The 15,046-nt window shown below is 40.5% G+C and overlaps 1 protein-coding gene across 3 annotated transcripts in view; it reads left to right on the forward strand.

Moving 5' to 3' along the window:
• The window catches only part of LOC149202178 (uncharacterized), a 217,449-nt gene that overhangs the window by 137,209 nt on the left and 65,194 nt on the right, over nt 1–15,046 (forward strand). For 2 of the 3 annotated variants that reach the window (XM_089403121.1, XM_089403120.1), the window contains exon 5: nt 4,886–4,996. In XM_089403121.1, the coding sequence (XP_089259247.1) occupies nt 4,886–4,996 (111 nt within the window). Of the gene's footprint in view, nt 1–4,885; nt 4,997–5,076; nt 5,384–15,046 lie in introns of those variants that run through there. The other variant, XM_089403122.1, reaches the window with a different exon arrangement.

A 15,046-nucleotide genomic window follows, 5' to 3' on the forward strand; every position in this document is an offset into this window, starting at 1 on the left:
TGGTTCCCCTCCCTCTCCTCCAAATTTGAGGCAATTCTAATGGTGGAATGTTCGAGAATCCCAAGCTGTAACTGTAGGATCGAATTTTGCCTAGGCATCCCCAAGGCTAGACCGCAATAGGATCAATTCAACATTTTGAAGTAAATATTCTTGTTTGGTCATTTCCCCTCACCTTGTCCAGTATAGGAACATCATTGGTTGTTGCATTCCATCCCAAAAATTGGGCTAGGTCCACTGCGAAAAGAGTTCTAAAGTACTTGAAGGGAACTCAAGACTTTGGACTTAAGTATACATAGGTGGGTGACTTCAGCTTGATTGGATACTCTAATTCAGAGTTTGATGGAGATAAAGAAATTGGGGTATCTACTTTAGGTTATGATATGAGTCTTGGATCAGGAGTTGTCTCCTGGAGGTCACGCAATCAATCAGTTCCAGCAAATTCCACAATAGAGGCAGAATATGTGGCAGCAGCTGAAGCAACAAAGGAAATTGTGTGGCTCAGGAAAATTTTGGAAGATTTGCAGGAGAAACAAGTGCATTCAACTCCTATCATGATTGACAACAATTCTGCAATAAAGTTGGCCAAGAACCCAAAGTTCCATGATTGAATGAAGCACATCAATACAAAATACCATCTGATTTGACATCATGTTGAGGCCAAGACGATCCATCTACGCTATTGTTCCACAAATGAGCAAATTGCAGATATCTTCACCAAACCGCTTGGAAGAGAAAAGTTCGAAAGATTCAGAACGATGCTTGGACTCACCAACATTCCTTCAAATTAAGGGGGGGAATGTTGACCCCTAATCATTGGGATTGGGTAAATATGTGTAAAATAGTGTAAATAGAAAATAAGGAGAGTTGGAATATGAAGAAACACTGGGAGATGAAGCCCCAGAGTCTCTCCCTCCATGTATATATCTATGATCGACCTTAATGCAAAATCACAATTCATTTGAGGAGTTACATCCTGGGCTGACAGGCCCGAAGGGTTTTGGAGGAGTTTTATGGGGTCCAACGGGGTTCGCTTGCTATATTTCATCATCAGGGTTAGTTCTGCACAATTCATTCTTGGTTTCATTGCATTTTGATGATTCTCATAAAACAGGGTTATTATTAAGCACATTTTAATTATATACGCTAAAGGTGTTATTTGGAGCAGATTATTTGGAGAAACACCTTAGTGTAGTAGCTTGTTGTAACCAGGATGAAGAGATCTACAGGATGGGATCGTGCAAATTGACTTTTAGTGGCCAAAGAAAGCATGGAGGCAGAATAATCATTTCCCCAAATTAAAAGTGACTTTAATTAGTCACTTTATTAGATAAAGAGAGGGAAAGTGCTTAATTGGAGAAAAAGGCCAAAAGGAGAAGAGCGACTTAAAAGAAAATAAAAGAGTCACTTAAATAAAATAAAATAGAGAAGCTTCTAGAAAGGAAATAAAATAATAAAATAAAAGTGCTTCTAGAAGGTTGCAGGGAGATCCATTAGATCTTTAAAAGAGGAGAGGGCAAGTCATTGCAGACATCTTGGATGTGGGATATTTTCTCTTAGGAGAGTTTTTGGGTGAACTTGGTTTTTAGGTTCAGAGAACCTTAAGATGAAAATTTTGGTTTTCTTGGTGTGTTGGATGAAACCCCAACTCACTATTGTGGAGATTTCATCCAGAAATCTTATAGAGCTTCCATCCAGAAATCTTATAGAGCTTCATCGGCATCAATTGGTGGGCAGATTTGTGGATTGGAGTGGGGAACATATAGATCTCCAATTTGGGCTTCATTTCCAGTAATTTATTAGATGATGAACAACCGTCATTAGTTGTTTAGATATTTGTTGTGTTTGTAACAAGTTCTCAGAATCTTATTTTAATATAATAAAGTTGATATTTGCTACATATATTTCATAATAATTTTGAGTTGTTGCTTTTACATCTACAATTGTATGTGATGTTAATAATTTAATGGTGCAACTTGATTGGGTTTTGGAAAAAGCATTTTATTGTGTAGTTTTCTAAAGCAAATTCCTAGAATATTTTGTCAAATTATTTTTGGGATATTACACTTACCCTGGAGCCATGGGGACACCTTCAGGTAGTGATTGAATGTGTGGTTGCACCCAAAGAGACTATATAAATGGTTTTGTGACCCACGCACACATAAGTGGATCAGAGTCCACCCCCATGTCCCCTTAAATTTTTTTGCCTCAAGGGTTTGGATCCAATGGTGGAATGTGAGTTTCTCACTGTCGAGCAAGGTTCATTTCCCATGAGGGCTTTACCTGGAGCCATGGGGGCACCTTGAGGTAGTGGTTGAATGTGTGGTTGCACCTAGAGAAGCCATATTAAATGGTTTTGTGAACCGTGCACACATAAGTGGATCAAAGCTCACCCCCGTGTCCTCCTTTATAAAGGTCAAAGGATCTTAGCTCAAGTGGTTTGGTGAACAATTTGTTTCCCTAGCTATGTGGCTAAGTCACCTGACACGGGGACACGAGACACGCAAGACACATAAATTCAAGTGCCTGACACAGGGCACATAGACCCCCCAGAACAGGGTACGTAGGACACGCTATATATATATATATATATCATTGATTTCATATTACACAAAATCCCATTCATGATACAAATTCAGACATAGATCTAGATTCTACATTGTAAATTTGTAAGTTGACACATTATGCATACATATTACAAATAAAATCATGACAAATTCATCAATGATGCAATAGGAGAAAGACAAGAAACTACAATTTTCTCGTTAAGTCATCTCTTATGACATACTTCCACAAGGGATATTTACTTTCTTGAGCATGTTGCCTTTCTAAATTTATTTTGCCTTCAACATTTGAAGTTGTTGTTGCAGACCCACTTCCAATAGAGGGAACACTTGCAAACCCTGATGAAACTGGAACAAGAGGGGCATCACCAATGGGGAAATTCATCCCCTTCTTTTTCTCCTTCCTTGCTTCCCTTGATTGAGCTATGAATGCTATAAAAAATAAAGAAAAATTGGATTAGCATGTGAACAAAATGGACAGGCAAACTGCTGTAGCAAAAATGGAAAAAAAATGGAAGCAAAATGTACTTACCGGTTGCTTGATTCACCTCCAAAACACTCCAAAACACTCCTAAACCCTTTGCTACTCGCCCCCACACATCCACAGCAAGATAGAGACACAAGAATGAGGAGAAAGCGACCCAAATCAGGATTACAAAGACCCACAACACGCTTTTCTAGAGGGACACGTGTCCCGAAATTGGGACACGCTCGGACATGCGAAGCTCACGTGTTCAAACACGCTCGAATCACGAATCGAACATGTGTACCTTGAGAATTGTGTTCGACACGTGGACTGTGGTATTCGGGACACGAGGGGGTGGGGAGGACGAATCCGGTTTCTTAGCTACATGGGTTCAAGTCTCTAGGGACATATTGTAACTGGCCTGTTTGTGCCATTTTATGAAATAGGTGTATCTAGTGTAATAGTGGCAGCCGATCTTTCAAAGTTACTGATTCTCCAAAAAAATTGTTCCAGTTAAAAAACCAAGGAATTGCAGATGAGACAAATACTTTAAGCACCCAATAGAACACAAGAATGTAAGACAATTACCACTAATAAGAAGGTGAGGACAACACTACAGACATAATGTTGCAGAATATAAAAACTTCAATTCCTATTTGATATCCACCTATGACCTACATTCAGCTTTTTAAGTGCTTAATACAACACGTTATAAGAAATCCAATTCACAGATTATATTACAAGATTTTATAATGTGACTTTTTATAACAATGCCTAACCTGACCTTTCACCATTAACTAATTTATACCATAGTCCTAACGAGATCTAAGAAGACTTGTCAGTGGGTCTAAACAGAATATTGCGATTTATCTGTTGAGAGGACAGTTTTAAATCTTTTTCCCCTTCTTAAGACATTATAGATGGAAATAAATCTTCTACTATAGTCAGATGCTATTGCCTATTGGCCCAATATTTGGAGAGTATGGAATAAAACTATATATTAGATTGCTTTATATCAAAAAGTATTAAGTAGTTTGCATTGTTTTGCACTTTGTTCTCTGGTTGTTATTGGGAACTTTTTGATACATGAGAAATTGAACCTAAGTACTTGCAGTACAAGCCTTTGCTTGCAAAGTAAAGACTTGACAACGAATGTAGGACCTGCAAAGGGAATGATTTAGTCAATATAGTGTCCATTTTTCTAGGCATCACTTGACTTTTATGACCTGCACTCTTATTGGAGTTCAGTAAACAGTACGAGGGCTTTCTATTTTGAGGATGTTTTAATTATCATGCAGATTACTGTAATTCTGATTACGATGTTACGGATCCTTAATGCCTGGTTGTTCTTGTGCCTTGATATTTTGTAAATCACTTAAAAACTTATGTTTGCATCCTGTGTGTCATACACATTATTAGACAAACTTTAATCATAATTATAGCCTGCACAATGGAGTTGTTATACACTTTACACTCGAAGCCATAAGCTCAAGCCTGAAATCCTTGCGCTTGAAATTGTTTATTAAAAGTTTAAGAAAGTATTGACTACTTTTGAATGATCATGAACAAGAGGGTATTATTTACCAAAACAATATAATTTGTAACGATCAGTGTTCCACCTCTAAACCATGTTGTATCTCTAAGGCTATTGTACTTGGCCGAGCAGGCATTAAAAAAACTAATAATACTTTCTATTTTGCCCCAGTTTAATGAATCTGCCTATTTTCTTGCTTTGGAATAAAGTTTAATCTACCGTGGTATGTATCGTTTGTAACATAACTGAGAAAGTCAAGGAGAATAGGGTGCGTGATTATAGACATCTCTTTTGTTTGAAATTAATGCATCTGAAATATTACAGGATTACTATCCAGAACGCTTAGGAAAGGTGTACCTTATTCATCGACCATATATATTTTGGGCAGCATGGAAGATTGTGTCTCCTTTCATCGATCAAGTAACAAGGGAAAAGGTAATCAGTCTTAAATAATACAGTTTAACTGACAATCATGTTGTTGCTTAAAATTCTATGTTGTTGTCTATTTTTAACAGACTTGAAATCAAGTACATATGTAGCAACTTGGAATCAACTGGCCATAAACAAAGGAAGATTGCTATAATAAAAATACTACCATGAAACACAAATTTGGTCAAATAAAGGTCTGGAGAGAGACCTTTTGAAGAGAGTTTAATTGATACAGTTGGAAACTCCTTATCTTCTAACAACAACAATCATATTCCCATCTGAATCAAGTTATGTAGTCTTTAAAGAACACCATTACATCTATGTATGAAAACAAAGGTGTTTCTTTGTATGTGTTTGTAATTAACAACAACAATTTTATTCTCAACTGAATCATGTTATGTAGTCTTTAAAGAACACCATTACAGGTATGTATGAAAACAAATTTGTTTCTCTCTATGTGTTTGTAACTTTGTAGTATGTCTCCTACAGAGTCTATCACTTGGTTCCAATCACGAGAGGCATCGTGAACAAAACTTTGTTACTAGGTGAGTCCAGCAACGTGGACTTCAAGCCATATAACCTTTGGATGATACATTACACATTTTTTCTCAGCCTTGGATGTTAGTAGAGCATACGGTTGGAAACCTTGATGTCCTTGAAACCTTTGTCCATTTTGTTCTTGTGGGCTGTCTAGCATTTAATAAGATTCCCCTTTACTCTGTCATTTGTTCTTTGTTCTTATAGAATTCCCTTAACACTCCGAATACTTCATGTATTGTCAATTGCATGTTATAGTATGTTATCATCGTAGTGTATGAAAATTTCAAAGAATTGTCAATTTCTAAACAAGGAATGATATCACCTACAAAATTGTTGATTTTTGGTAGCATCAGATATGCTCTAAGTCTCAAATTTTGCAGAGAGTCTTAGACACGTGCATTCTCCAATACCCAGAAATCGTTTTGGGAAATTCCACCCGGAGAGTTTTATTAAAATAATTAATTATTTTTAATGGGACCTTAAGTCTAAACTTCGGAAATTAAAATAATTAATGGGTATTAATCTAAACTATGGGTGTAACTTCTAGAAGAAGGCAGAGATCAAGTCAATATGATCCTAGCCATTGATTAGAATCTAATCTGGGTTGTTGATTGATCAACGAGAGGATTATAAGAGAAGGCTTGATGGTCACTTGGAAGATACACACAAAGAGTTGATCAGGCAGATCGAATTGCTGAGGTTAGAGCAGCGCAATGATTTCGTGGTGATCACGCAGAGAGGGGCAGAAATAGTTTTTGGTTGGAGAATCTTCTCCTGAGCCAAGAATACGCAGCAGAGAGACAACACCATAGTGGATCAATTCTATAGACTTGGATAATTTTCTTTTGAAGTTTGTTTGAATAATTTCCATAGAAAAAATAATATAATTGAAAAAGGTCAAATTCCAATGACCCGAAGATTTGTTGGATGCAGCGAAACATTTTGAATCTTGCGACTAATGTCGTGTCTCTATCCACACTTGAAATTGTTGTAACCAAGGGTCCAGTCAAGCGGCTACTTGAGGCCGTAACCTCCTCCGTTAAAACCCTTGCTTTCCTATCCGCGCTTGAACCCCTCGGATAAAACACTTGCCATTGTTCTTTAGGTTTGAATATCGGCTACGACTCGAGCACGGTAATTGAACTTCTAGGCCAGTAGGATCATGCCATAGACGCCACCGAAATTGCAGGCTATACCTTGACTAAACCATGCGGCATCTTCTATATTCCAAAGAGGCAGCTTAGTCCCACCAAGGAAAACCTCTTACAATTGGTGGCTCCTTATCTCTGATAGAGACCTTATTCTCTGACACAGGTATCATCTTTACTGCTGCTCTGCGCTTTATTCACATACTGAACTAGGTCCTTCTCGATGCCTTGACGCTGTAAGAAGAAATCACAGTTTTTTGTGTTCTTTATGGTTTGATTTCATTCATGGATACACAATACAACTTTTCACGTTCTCTCCCTTCTTTGGACTCGGCTTGATTCCTGACAAGTTATCCCCATTCGAAAGAACAAGACATATTACTTCTTACCATATTTACATAGTCCCCCCTTGCTAAACTTGTGATTGAGGGCTTCACTGATAGTGTCATCATCAAACCCTATTCATGCACATAATCAGCTGATCTTCGAAGCTCCTCAAGTTTCACATAATTGCAGTGGGTTGTTGCTCTCTCGACCTTAGTGACAAGGCCAAGATAATAATAGTACTCGGGGTTGATGAAAACTCCACTGCCAATAGCTCTAATAATGCACATTACAAAGAGAACACCCAAAAAAACCAATATAAGTTTGTCAAGTTCGCTTTGAATTCATCATAATCTTTGTTTCATGTCCAGTAAAAATCACAGCACCAACTATGAACTTTGTATTCCATAGAAAATAGATATCTTTGGCCAAACTTTTCCTCCTTTACAGCAAGAACACCTGCCATGACATCACTATGCCCAGTTATGAATTTAGTTGCTAAATGCATCACAATATCTTCTCCAAGAGTACAAACTAACCTGCCCAAAATAACTGCTAGATCATGCATGAAATAACCTCAAGTGATGGTCCTCTTTCCTATGGCTAATAATAGACTGGTCACCAGGTAGAGTAAAGAATAGGTGGAAAACCCTTAACCATCCATGCAAACTCAAATTGTTCCTCACTTCAAATAATGCACCTTACCCTCCATATAAGCCAATTCATAAAGGCACCCTGCAACATGGGTTTATTGCTGTTATCCTGCAGGTGGAATATATCTGGAAAGGTGTATTGTCATTGCCTTATCTTCTGCAAATGTCAGCTCTTCAAACAGGATATGAAGACAGCCTATGTGTGCACTTTAGTATCTCCATTTGCTGGTAACTATCTTTAGAGAACACACTTTCAACTTCTTTTTAGACTGGGATATACTGCCACTGCTTTAGGATAGACCTAGAACAACACATTACAATACTAACAACAACCTTTTATGTCCATCATTATCACTTGCTAAGCCAAGAACCTTGCCCACAACATCCCTCATCCTGGATACCTAACCACATTTCTCCAAAACAGACCTTTCCTTATTTCTTCTACATGTTCATATCTAGCCCCATTCATCGAAAGGAAGGTAAAAAAATTTACCCTTGCTATAAGAAGGGGTAACAGGCTCCAAACCCCTCTAGGGCATAAAAGATAGAAGGTTTCACTAGGGTGTGAAAGGGGTGAACGTTAGTCTCAATATCTGGAAATTGAATCTTGAAACATTCTCTCTCCAAGTTTGTTAAAATTGCATATTCTTTATTCAACCTTCATCTTGACATTGCTATCCAGATAAAAGATGGCCTAATGAATCACTCCATGTTAAGTGTAGGGTGGGTAGAATAAAACTATTCTACATCCCATCCTTTAAAGGCGAGGATAGTATTGGAAGCCTCTTTTGTAGAAATGTTGAAGGCCATAGTTTTGTATTTCCAATGTTGACTTGAAGATCATGGTTATCACAATATGGGTTCAAAGTGTTTGATTGTTTATGTAGTCTACAATTGTGTTGGAAACATAGTTTTAAAACTCCAACTCAGAGTTGGAACTGGCTAAGGGTTGACTCCAACTCCGACTCGGATTCGGAACTGGCTGAGGGTTGACTCCAACTCCGACTCGGTATTGACTCGGCCTAGTTGATTTCAATGACTCGGTCGTTGTAAAAAATACATTAAATATTTTTTTTATGAAAAAACATATTTTTAAAGATTTTCATTCATGTTTCCAAACTCAAAGCATTAGAATATAGAGAGAAGACAACATATGATCAAAGTATGCTCATGAATATATCTATTATATCAAAATGGCACCCAGTGCACTGTCCAATACATGTAATATATAGAGATCAAAACAAAAACACATAACCAAGGAGGCTCTAAATGGCCTCTACAACAAAACATCACTAGCCATGATTGTTAAACAAGGTAAGATCATCTAGCTCAAACTTTGAATCAGAGTCAGACAGGGAAACCCATGGCTCCTCCTTACTATTGCTCCAAAAACCAACTTCAACTCTTCACAAACTCCTCACAAATGCTCACACAAATGCAATGAGATAGTTGTGAGTAAATGTGAGGGGGTTGGGTCACTTTTAGAGGCTTAGGAGAGGGGTAGAGGCATTAAAAAAAAGAACAAAAAAAATTGAGTTTGAAGTTTGAGTTGTCGCCTTTTTTCCCTGTGGACTAGCTCGACCAGTTTAAGACGGGCTCAGCCGAGTCATCTGGTCCATTACCGAACTGCCAAATCAGTGTCCTGCTCAGCCGGTTCGGTAACAGATATGCTGCCGGACCGATTTTTCTACCTAGCCAACTCGGGCAGGGGTCTAGCTCGATCTACCAAACCAAATCTGATTCGGACTGGTCTAGTTTTAAAACACTGGTTGGAAAGAAGGAAAATGACATTCACAAATAGTAGAATGGCAATGTAAACCCCATAAAGAAGGAAATGTTGAAAATAATAAGAAGAAATGTTAAAAATAGCGTTAAGAAAGATCCTAATTTAATTTTTCCTTGAATTAAATTGGGAATAAATTGTAATTCCACATCTCATGACAACTTGTAATAGTTAACTAAGTTAATTTGACTTAGTTGGCTTAGTTAATTCAAGTTGTGTTAAACTTGGCAACTAGGGCCAAACTCCATGTGGGTCATCTTATTAATGGAAGCTGATATTTTTATTGGATCCCTCTCATCGAGAGGTGTAGGATTGATCTAAAGATCATCCGATTCCGAGAAGTATTCATGGAGATATGAATTTATTTGTGTTATGGGACAATTCGTTAAGGTCGGCCAGCAACCAAATAAACTCCACTTGTGCTCAACGTTTTAGTATAAATAGAGGTGGCCTTCAAGTCATTTCAACACACTTGGGATATCTTCCTCTCTACTTATCTTTGGGTTTTAGTAGGAGGAGAGATCCTAAGGGATAATGCTGCCATAATCTAGAGGGCAGAAGCTGGAACTACCAAGATCAACCGGAACAGCCAAGAATAGCCGGAACTGCTGGGAATTGTCGGAACAGCCGGAAAACTGACGCAGACGGCAGAAGTCGGAATTGTCGAGAACAACTGGAACTGCCGGGAATAATCAGAACAGCCGGGAAAGTTGACGTAAACGGTAGAAGCCAAAACTGTCGGAACGGCCGGAACTGTCGGGAACTGCTGGAACAATCGGGAAAGCTGATGCAGAGGGTAGAAGCCGGAACTACCGGGAACAGCCGGGAAAGCTGATACAGAGGGTAGAAGTCGAAACTTCCGGGAACAACCGGAACTGTTAGGAACTGCCGGAACAGCTGGGAAAGCTGACGCAGAGGGCAGAAGTCGGAACTGTCGGGAACAGCCGGAACTGTTGGGAACTGTCGGAAACTGCCGGAACATCCGGGAAGCTGACGCAGAGGGAAGGTGTCGGAACTACCGGGAACTGCCGGGAAAGCTAATGCAGAGGGCAGAAGCTGGAACTGTCGAGAATAGATGGAACTACCGGAACTGTCGGGAAAGCTAATGCAGAGGGTAGAAAAGTTTGATGCAGTTCCTAGAAGCTGACGCTGGGGTTTTTCGTTGGGCAGATTGGAGCTGAGGAGCTGCCGGAGTGTTTATTCGGGGTTTCAGCCAGAGCATCTGTCTCTGAAGGAGAGTAGCATGCAAGGTACAACAAACTAATATTGGGACAAAAACATGATACTTAGTGTAGCAAGCATGTATTGGTACAGCTAGCATGCAAGAGACAGCTAGCATGCAACAGCAAGCATGCTAAGGACAACAAGCATGCTAGGGACAACAAGCAAGCAAGGGACAACAAGCAAGCAAGGTGCAGCTAGCACATAGGTCAATATGGCAACATGGTGCAACAATGGCACATAATGCATTAAAGTGATGGGTACAATCATGATTAATGAAGCATGATGAGATGCAGCATAGTGATGATGGGTGCAGCATGATGACGAAATGCAACACAACGATAGGTGAAGGAGTCAACTTGGAGAATCAGTTGAAGCAGCATGTCTTCAACTGATCCCATGTATCATTTTTTTAGAGATGATCTATGCTCTTATCTAGATAAGTCAAAGTGTTGACTTCTGTTGTAAACATACTATCTCTCTCTCTCTCTCTGCTGAACTATTGAAGAACATATAAGAAGAATTGATCAAGGGTTTCCCCACATTGGGGTTTGTCCCTGGCTAGCGCCACATCTTGTGTCCTCTTGTCTTGGCTTGTCTTTTGCGATTTATGTTTATATTCTATCTGCAGTTTAATTTAATGCTGATGTGATTGCTAATTTGGAAAAGATATTGAGCTAACTGTGAAAATTGAAATAAATTTCTCTAAACATAGAACATACCTAAACTTAACATGGTATTAGAGCTGAGGTGAAGACAAAGCCCAAGCAAGGAACCCCAAGTATGAAGAATCAAATGTTGTTTCTGATAAGATAAAGAAGCGTTATCTTGTATTGGCCCTCTCCTTCAGATTCTTTGGGAATCTGGCTTATTGATTGTAGTGCTTCAAGGCACCTCATCGGATAGAAGGGTGCTCTCTCGAATCTAGTAGAGATGGAAACAATCGTGGGATTATACTTGGAGCCGATGCCCCCTATTCCGAAAAGGGTGTAGGATGTTACTCCTCAATTGAATGAGGGTAACTCGATTCATTTACAAAATCTCTTTTATGTACCTGATCGCATGAAGAACCTGGTGCCCATTTCGGCAATGGAAGTCAAAGGTTTCAGGGTGGCATCCATCGATGGAAAGATGACGACAGGGATGCCTGAATTCAAAAGGAGCATGAAGGTACATGTCTGAGATGTATCGAAGGAAAATCTCACAGTGGGAACATTCCCCTCATGTAGCAAGTCCCCAGGTTTGGAACAACAAGAGGAGTTTGAGATTCATGATCGGGAATCTCATGCATATAGGTGGAAGAAAGCCCTCTATGGATTGAAGCAAAACATCTCGGGCATAGTATGAGAGGATTGATAGCTGTCTGATGAAGTTGAGATTCACTAGGAGTGAAACAGATCCAAGCCATTGCTCGAAGGTTGTGGATGATAGACCTCTCATATCGGAACCTTCTGAGGACGACCTATTTTTGACAGGTGCAGACCCTTTCACTTGCAGAAGTAAGAGGGAGTTGGATTCCAGATGTGGAATGGTAAACTGCAAGCCAGTGACTACCTCGAGGATCTTAACTTTCAAAAGTTATATGGTGGTGATGATGGACCAGATTTGGGAAATGCCTCTGAGTTTCATAAACTCATTTGCATTGATGTTCTTGGTGAACTTCCGTCCGGATATATGTTTTGCAATTAGCATGGTGAGCTCATATTTGGTTGAGCCTCACTGGATTGGTGCCAAGAATCTTCTGAGATATCTTCGAGGCACAATCTCTCATGGATTGAGATACACTGCTGGAAATGTGAAACTGCATGATTATTCGAATGCTGACTGGGCAGACAGTGTGGAGGATCACTAGAGCACTTCTCAGTGTTGGTTCTCTTTGGATTTTGCTTCGATATCATGGATGAGCAGGAAGCAGAAGTCGGTTGCTATAAGCACCGCCGAGACCGAATACATAGCTACGAGTATGATCTCGTGTGAAGCTGCCTGGTTGCGGAATCTCTTCAGTGAGCTATTTGTACACATGATGAATACCACTGTGATTCTCTGTGACAACTAGAGGGGGGATTCGATTATTGAGGAACCCCATATTCGATGTTTGCTCCAGCAGATAGACATCAGATTCTACCTTATCTGGGATATGGTAAGTAAATGAGAGAGGAGGCTCCATCACATTGAGACTGATGTATAGGTTGCAGACACTTTGTCAAAGCCCCGGGGAAAGGTCAAATTTGTGATTTTCCCAAATGACTTGGAGTCGTTGAGAGACCTTTGTATAAGGGAACTACATGTTGCATGCATTGAGCTCTGGGAGCTCTAGGGGGCTTGGAGTACTTACTGGAGTGACATACGACCACAGGGCGACTCACCCTCCCTTGGTAGTGCGCTATGTACATGTTGGCAGGTTCAACCTTTCCCTGTGATACCTCGTGGCTACTATGGAACAGGATGATTAGTACTCCTGTGGGCCAGGATGATTAGTTCTCCCGTGACAACTATGGAACAAGATGATTAGTTCTCCTGTGGGCTGGGATGATTAGTTCTCCCGTGGCAACTGTGAAACAGGATGATTAGTTCTCCTGTGGGTGGGATGATTAATTCCCCTGTGGAAACTGTGAAACAAGATGATTAGTTCTCCTGTGGGCCAGGATGATTAGTTCTCCCGTGGCGACTTTGGGACAGGATCTCCTATGAGACAGGATGATTAGTTCTCCTGTCGAGGCATCCTACCCATATAGTTTGGGACTCATGGGGAGTACCTCTCATCTGATCAATGAGCAGGGAAATGGGGTTAGGGACCATAGTAGTACTATTATCGATGGACACATCGTTGTATCTACCGTACTCCCTATGCTAGGATGACCTCCACTGATCTGGGATCAATGAAATTGATCTGGGATTAGTATGACTAGTTTGAGACACTCTCTTGTGATATTGATCTCGGATCAATAAAACTAACTTCGGGTCAGTAAGAGTGATATGACACACTCTCTTCAGATGGAACTGACTTCGGGTCAGTAGAGAATGGTACGAGACATTCTCAATCAACTCTTCTTCTTCATGGTTCAACAGAGCAGAGCAGAACTAAGCAGAGTTCAACAGAGCAAAGCGGAGTAGAGCTTAGTAGAGCAAAGCAGAGCAGTACAGGGCACTGATGGTAGAGATAGTACAGTCAGACATATGGATCAGCAGATGGAGTTCTCCCTAGTTGAGAGGGAGTGTTAAAATTGGAAACTAGGGCCAAACTCCATGTGGGTCATCTTATTAATCGAAGATGATTTTTTTCTTGGATCCCTCTCATCGAGAGGTGTAGGATTGATCTAAAGATCATCCGATTTCGATAAGTATTCATGGAGATATGAATTTATTTGTGTTATGGGACAATTCATCAAGGTCGGCTAGCAACCAAATAAACCCCACTTGTGCTCAACGTTTTAGTATAAATAGAGGTGGCCTTCAAGTCATTTTAACACACTTGGGATATCTTCCTTTCTACTTGTCTTTGGGTTTTAATAGGAGAGATTCTGAGGGATAACGCTGCCCCAATCTAGAGGGCAGAAGTCAGAACTACCGAGATCAACTGGAACAGCCGGGAATAGCCGGAACTGTCGAGAACTGCCGGAACAACCAGGAAAGCTGACGCAGAAGGAAAAAGCCGAAACTGCCGAGAACAACCGGAACTGCTGGAACTGCCGGGAACTGCTGGAATAGCTGGGAACGCTGACGCAAAGGGCAGAAGCTGGAACTGTCGGGAACTGCCGGAACAACCGGGAAAGCTGATGCAGAGGGCAGAAGCCGGAACTGCCGGGAATAGCCTGGAAAGTTGACATAGAGGGCAGAAACCAGAATTGCCGAGAACAATCGGAACTGTCGGAACTGTCGGAACAGCCGGGAAAGCTGACGCAGAGGGCAGAAGCCAGAACTGTTGGGAACAGTCAGAATTGTCGGGAACTGCTGGAACAGCCGGGAAAGTTGACGCAGAGGGCAGAAGCCAAAACTGTCGGGAACTGCAGGGAAAGCTGGCGCAGAGGGCAGAAGTCGGAACTACCGAGAAAGCTGACGCAGTCCCTAGAGGCTGACGCTGGGGTTTTTCGTGGGTTAGATTAGAGTTGAGGAGCTGCCAGAGTCTTTATCCGGGGTTTCAGCCGGAGCATCTGTCTTTGAAGGAAAGTAGCATGCAAGGGACAACTAACTAACATTGGACAGATGTATGGTACTTAGCAGCAAGTACACCAAGCATGCAATGTTACAGCAAGCATGCAAGGGACAACAAACTAATATTGGGACAACAACATGATACTTAGTGCAGCAAGCATTAATTGGTACAGCTAGCATGCAACAACAAGCACTCTAAGGACAACAAACATGCTAAGGACAACAAGCATGCTAG

This window comes from Pinus tabuliformis, chromosome 2_1 (genome assembly GCF_031772625.1).
Source record: "Pinus tabuliformis cultivar Carrire ecotype Pingquan chromosome 2_1, CPIR1, whole genome shotgun sequence".
In the NCBI taxonomy this organism is placed as follows: domain Eukaryota; kingdom Viridiplantae; phylum Streptophyta; class Pinopsida; order Pinales; family Pinaceae; genus Pinus; species Pinus tabuliformis.